Source organism: Seriola dumerili, unplaced genomic scaffold (genome assembly GCF_002260705.1).
Source record: "Seriola dumerili isolate Sdu_G_001 unplaced genomic scaffold, Sdu_1.0 BDQW01000219.1, whole genome shotgun sequence".
NCBI lineage: Eukaryota > Metazoa > Chordata > Actinopteri > Carangiformes > Carangidae > Seriola > Seriola dumerili.
This window is the reverse complement of record NW_019174474.1, coordinates 4207893-4214853: the sequence shown is the minus strand read 5'-3', so window position 1 is coordinate 4214853 and position 6961 is coordinate 4207893. Positions and strand designations below refer to the sequence as shown.

At 41.3% G+C, this 6961-nt stretch overlaps 1 protein-coding gene across 1 annotated transcript in view; it reads left to right on the top strand.

Annotated features, from left to right (window-relative positions):
• Positions 1-1876: 1876 nt before the first annotated feature.
• Positions 1877-6961, top strand: part of shank3 (SH3 and multiple ankyrin repeat domains 3) — a 91062-nt gene continuing 85977 nt past the window's right edge. Inside the window, exons 1-4 of the mRNA XM_022754187.1 lie at positions 1877-1982; positions 2574-2725; positions 3413-3580; positions 6311-6427. Of these exons, the coding sequence (XP_022609908.1) occupies positions 1892-1982; positions 2574-2725; positions 3413-3580; positions 6311-6427 (528 nt within the window). The 5' untranslated portion in view covers positions 1877-1891. The remainder of the gene's footprint in view (positions 1983-2573; positions 2726-3412; positions 3581-6310; positions 6428-6961) is intronic.

Sequence of the window (6961 nt, the reverse complement as noted above, 5' to 3'; positions counted from 1 at the left end):
CGCAGGACACACAATCACACACGCACGTACACACACGAACACACACGAACACACAGACATACTCAAAAAACACAACCTCAGTGCTCTTCCCACTCATGTGTACATTGGCTGCCAGGGCTGTCTTTGTATCCCATCACCATAACAACTGCCTCACGGAACATCTGAAAAAAAGGAAAAAGCCAAAGTGAATTTCTCTCACTCAGTCTGACTTGGAGATGGTGAGAATAGCGGTCGGCAGCTCCAGCAGCATGTAAGCGTGGTGTGTGTGAGCAAGAAGCAGGCTTGTAGAGGCAAGTGGGCTGCAGATGACTTAGTCTGAAGAGAAAGAGGGTGTGTGATGTGAAATTTCGAAAGGTGTTGTAGAGTGTGACTTTTCAGAACAAGGGATATACAGTATATGATGCCGCATATGGTGAGTGTCAAAGCAGCTGCTGTATTCTGTTTTCATTCCTGCACGTGAGTGTACATGTTTATCTGTACGTGTTTAAGTTTCTTATACATGAGCCTTGTGCAAAGTAATTAAGCTGTGTAGACTACAATGTGTGTATGCGTATGTGTGTCTGGAGGCTATTGCACATGTGGATGTTATGTAATGACTGAGACTCAGAGACCTTGAGAGTGCAATAGTAATGAAAGTTCACTGTGGGGCTCATTTGGGATACTGCAGATATTGTGTAATTACATCCTCAAGATACATTTGGACCATCATCCATGTTTTCATTGATATTTTATGTTCAAAATTAACAATAGTGGAGTAAATTTGTTTTAATTTTTTTTTGTCTTCTGTAAGTACAGTACATAGTAATTAGATACATTCTGGTCTATGATGTTATGTCTCAGATAGTCCAAGACGGACTGTTGCCCTGATTCTTCAGGCTATTGTTATTTGTTATGAAATGTTAGTGCTGTTACCTTGTTCATAGCTTCATTTTTCACTCTATACTCTACAGGCTTATACCTATCAGCAGAGGTGATGAATATTTTTAATCATAAGTCACAGAGGAAATTAAGTGGATTTGTATGTGTGTATAGATGTGTGCTTGTTTTATGAAAATGGTTTTAAGTGTCAATATTAGCTCTCAGGCACAGCACAATATTATAACCATTATATTTGAACCAATAATGTGACAATGGCCTCGGGTTCTCTTTTGGCGCTCATCTCAGAAGAGAGAGGTCTTCATTTTAGTGTGAAAGCATACACATAGAGGAACAACGGTCTTGTACTGCGTGTTCTACATTGATCGGCGCAAAAGCTCAATGGCATTGTACAAAACAGTGCCACCTTAGCTACAGTGCTAATGTGATGCAGGAAACTGCTACATTTCCAAGATTCTAGCTGTGTTGTAACAAACTTAGTAAATAAAGCTGCATCTACTCAATGATATTGCTAGACATCGCTTGGCGAAATATTCTTTTTGGCTGGTCTGCATATAAGGCCGGTTTGTTATTGCACAGTTCTAGAAATTCAGAAACACACATCATCCATCTTTCAGTTTAAGTAGTCGCCAAAAGTGATTGGTTGCGGCCACAAAGGTCAGTGTAGCTGACTTTTCACATACATGACAGTGGAAAGAGGTGCGCAAAAACTGCTTTTTCCACACCTTACTACACCTTTACTTAACAGCCTTTCCCTGTCTTTTTTTGGTCCATGCTATAATAGCGTATATATATTTACTGCACATGGTCCATTTGCTTGGCATGACAGAACAGAAATAAAACCTTCAAACACAGAAGGAGAGAGCAGACACTTTAGCTTTCATCTCTGAACTGCATTATTAAACATCACCATCCACATGAGTCTGACATCACCCAATCACAGCTGTCTCTTCCTCTTACTCCCCCATCTCCCATTTCCCTTGTCTCCCTCTATTAGGCAAACCTGAAGAAGTTTATGGAGTATGTGCAGCAGAGAAACATTGAAAAGGTCTCAAGGTTCTTGGAAAAAGGCCTGGACCCCAACTTCCATGATCCAGACACGGGAGGTAAGGAAGACCGTGCAAAGAAATATCCTATCCTTACCCTTCTCTAGTTAATTTATTGTATTTTTTCAACCTTGATTTGTCTTTTCTCTTGTGCTTTCTCTCTCTCTCTCTCTCTCTCTCTCTCTCTCTCTCTCTCTCTCTCTGTCTGTCTTCACCACAAAATGACCATGTATGGATTGTCTGAAATAAGCCCTCTGCATGATGGGTAAAGCTGGATTACTCTCTTTGCTAATCTCCTCATGTTTATGCAAATGTTTGTCCAGCCATAAAGGAGATTTCCCTGTTGGGTGACCTGTAGTCTGACAGAGGATCTGTGAAGCGAGGGGAACATGAGAATAGGTTGGTTTAACACCAACAGGAAGCAGCCACTTAGGCGCACCGGAGGGTGACAATCATGACAGCCAAAGCAGTTATCCAAATGCAGAGTCACTGCAAATGTAAACCCACAGTTTTTATAACTCGGTAATTTTGTCGTCAAATATTGACAGCTTCAATTGTGGGATGTTCATTTCTTAGGGGAATGCACAGTAACGTCAATGGGAATACTCTGATTTTTGATACGGTTTGCTTACTCATCCTTGCATTTTACAGAATGTCCTTTAACGCTGGCAGCACAGCTGGAGGGATGTGCAGAGCTCATCAAGGTGCTGAAGAGTGGAGGGGCACATCTGGACTTCAGAACAAAAGATGGCATTACTGCCCTACACAAGGCTGTGCGCAGCAAGAACCATACAGCGCTTATAGTGAGTAAAACACACGCACACACAATCATAGCAGAAATCCGACTCATCTCTTTTATTTCTTTTGCTTCACCAATTGGCTGCTTGCAAACTTTCCCTGTGGGAAAGGAGAGTTTGCAGGCAGGCAATCTCTGGCAGAGGGTGCTTGAGCAATTGAGCACGGAGGGTGCTTGAGCAATTACTAAATATGTGAGGCTTAATATGCCCTCTTTGAATGAGCTGGCATATTCAGTGAATGGCCTTGCATGTGTCTGGTTTGAGGAGGCTTGTAACCTAAATGAAAGGGTTTACATGAGTCATATAATTGATTTCATGCTGAGCCTGAACTGTTGAAATTGAAATTGGTTGTTTCCTCTCAGTCATTGTCCAAATATTCAATGTCACTGTGCCATGTAACATACATAAGCTGTTGTTGCTGCTAGTATAGTAAGTCTATGAGAGGTTATCTTACAGTACATGAATGCTCATAACGCTACATCTGTGGATGTGTGATTGAATTGTTCAGTACCACTGATTAAATGATCGTGACACTCCATTTACCAAGTGTTAAGAACAGCTATATAATACAGCCCCATGAACCTGTGTCTTTGACCTTCATATTGCATGGTGATGATAATGCATGATAATAGATGGGACTGTATGAATACCTTTAAGCATTATTCCCGCCTAACCACCCTCTTTTCCCAACAGACATTGTTGGACTTGGGTGCATCACCTGACTATAAAGACAGTAGGGGGTTGACTCCACTGTACCACAGCTCAATGGTAGGAGGAGACCCCTACTGCTGTGAGCTGCTGCTGCATGATCATGCACAGGTCGGCTGTGTGGATGAGAATGGCTGGCAGGAGATACATCAGGTAATACGCACCGACACACACACACAGATAAAACAGTGATGGGTTATGTGCAGAATACAAATTCAGGCGCAAGGTAAGTTATCTCGCCTGGTTTTCAGAGTTTCATTGGAAGGCAGCACTTTTTTTTCCATTATAAAGGACTGGATAGACTTTTTAATAGATTTCCACTTTTAACTAAGGAAAAAATGAATACATGTATTTAAAAAGTCTGTTTTTCTGTAAATTAATGTGGGTTGGCTGATCAAATGCATTACTCTAGACATGGCATACATGATCACTTACACACCCTCATACATTTTGAATGCTCATTTACTCAGAGATATGCAGTACACTAGCACAAACACTGACAGCCACTAATATGTCATTACCTGTACATGGAGGCCCTTATGTATCTGGACTTAATGAAGTAGAGGCCTGCATGAGTAGTTACTAGCAAATGAGTAGTTACTAGGACCTCAGAGTTCACTGATACTGTTGCTGCAGCTGGATGTAAGTCAATGCCTGGCAGTCCAATTGGTGGTGTGTTGAGTATGGAAGTAATTTCTTGACTATGGAAGCGTATACACAGTATAAAATGTGCATTTTATACACATACAGCCTCAAGGTATCCCCTGCTCTGTAAACATAGTGGAGGCTAGTGCCTACATGCTGTTTTTATTTGTTTTTGTTTTTAGCTTATATCTGAGTAGTGACAGCAAGACACTGGGGGTCTGAATGTTCTTGTACAGTAAATGGAACCAAACAGGCAGCTGTGGGATTCACCTCTTCTGTCGAATATAAATAAGTGCAGAGGGAAAGTTGAATAGCAACATCAAATTGTAATCAGAGTAAAGGAATCAAGCTAATCTAAATGTTGAGTAAACACACAGATGTGGTGTATTTGAATGCAAAACTTCTTGACTCGTCTCTGGAAGAAAATTTGTATCATCACTGTCATTCCACTTTATGTGTTGCCACTGTAAACGTAATAACTCATTTGAAGTTAGAGGCAAGAAGAGGCGCCATGTCGGTCAATATTTGCCTGTCACACATGTTACCATCAACTTTCCCCTTCATCTGTCTTTCTTTTATTCTCCTTTTATTCTTTCATAGTTATTCACGCTACACTATCAGCTTGATGTAGTTCATCTCAAGGTCTTGCTGTTATTGTTACTGTGAGGTTACTCTGAACAAACAAACAAACACAAACAGATTTGCCCTTATGTGGCAGGCATGAGTGCGTTGGAGATCTGTCTGTCTTTATAATTCTGGCTGTATGTTTGGGGTCGTTGTCATGCTGCAGAATGAGTTTAGGACCAATCAGATGCCTCAGGATCCTTATGCAGGTTTTTGACTGGTATCATCATCTGCTGCACTTGACAGTGTAAATATCACCATCACTGTATACTAGAATATTCTCTTGTCTAATATTTCAGTGACTGTTGTCCCCATGACTGCCTCTCATAACAGCCAGGGACTGCTTTGTCACATTGTTGGAAGGTGTATTATTTATATTTTATAATTGTGAAAATAATCTGAACAACAAAGTGGTCCTCTAATATGACTACTGGCAATAAATTTACCATTTTCTATTCTTTTTACCTTTTAGCAGAGTCATGCTGTTTTCATTGCACACTACATCTGTCCTCCATTCTGCTTTCCCTAAAGCATGTTCAGGTCAGAGAGAGAGAGAGAGAGAGAGAGAGAGAGAGAATTGTTGCTTTTGCACATGTGCCCCTTCAATGTGTGGATACAGTAAGGGGTTTAAATGGAAGGATTGATAGTTCAACGCTGAATCAGATCATGTTTTTTTGTTCGCAAATTCAAGATACTGAACAGTAAATTCAATAGTCCTTCAGCCCTACAGCATTTCTCCCCATTTCATTTCTTTCACCTCCTCCTCCTTGCCTCTTGTTTTTTCTTTGTCCTCTCGAGCATTAGTATTCTAGTGGTATGTATTGTGTACAATAGGATACGCTGTGGAAGGTCTGATAACCGACAACAATCCCAGCATCATTTGTGAACTGTCTCACTGCTGTCACACGCTCTTAGCGAGACAGAGCACAGGAGGTAGAGAACAATTGTTGGGGAGAGTTAGTGCATTTCTTTGTCAATGACACAGGACAAAACCAGGGAGTGGGAGGGGGAAAAGAGAGAGGAGATGGATAGAGATTAGATGAAAACTTTATTGCTCCCAGTTATCTGAAACAAAGAAGCTGAAAAAAGGCATTGCTCTCGCCAGGATAACTTTAACTCATGGATTTACATTTAGCCTCAGGTACTGCATGTGATACAAACAAGGTTTCCCCTTGCTTTTAGAGACTGTTAACAATACGAGAGAGGAGAATTTTACAAAGGAAGTAGCCCAAGGAAATACACAAGGAAAAAGGTCTCTCCAGTTTACATGCTGTATTATGGTCTTACAGTTTTTTGGCTGCTTTTTGTATTTGAGAATATTCAACCAATTCCACTACAATCACTAACGCTATTTTGTTATATATTGATTTTGCCCAAACAGGCAGAGCCTGAGAAGAGGGCTCCAGCCAAACCCCAGCAATTGTGTACATAGCCTCAGTTTCCACCTTTTCTTCGTTGTGATTGGTCAGCTTACTAAACACTCTGTGCCTTTGACTCATTTGGAGAAGTTGCACATGCCTTTCAGATTTTTGTTTGTCACACATTACCTCATTTCTGGTTCCTACATAAACAAGGGTTAATTTGTAAAAACAGTAAATGTATGTGTCTTTTCAGGCCTGCCGCTATGGCCACGTGCAACATCTGGAACATCTGCTGTTCTACGGAGCTGACATGAGCGCCCAGAATGCATCCGGAAACACCGCCCTGCATGTGTGTGCTCTCTACAACCAGGTAACAGTTAACGAAAAAATGTATTACAGCACGCATGCTTGTGCATTACATGATTTACATTTAGTGCTAATATTCAGTGCCAACATAGGAGGAAGTGTCATATTTCCGTAGCAAGGTGACAAGCTGGAGGTCGGGAGGGTAAATGGCTGTGCTGCATTTACCTTCTCAAACATTATCACTGAAGTTGTTCTGCACAATCACAGTCTCAGTGTTCTGTTTGGCAAGTAGATCGGTGTGGTTGGTGTGTCTGTATATTTGAACTGTAGCGTTTATGTGTGGGCATTATATAAGTATGTAAGTGTGTAAGCTTTTGTCTGTTTGCTTGTCCTCCAAGAGTTGTAGGAGGCAGTCACCGTGCTGCAGCCTTGAACCTAGTGGGGCTTCAGTGTCTTGCTCGAGGACACTTATGCAATGCAGAGGCTTGCTGTTACTGTATAGGGTCTGATGATTTGCAGGATAGTCTTCACACCGCGGTTCAGCTCTTTTTGTGTGTGCACGTACATGCACACTTGCGTGTACTTGAGTAGCAGTCTG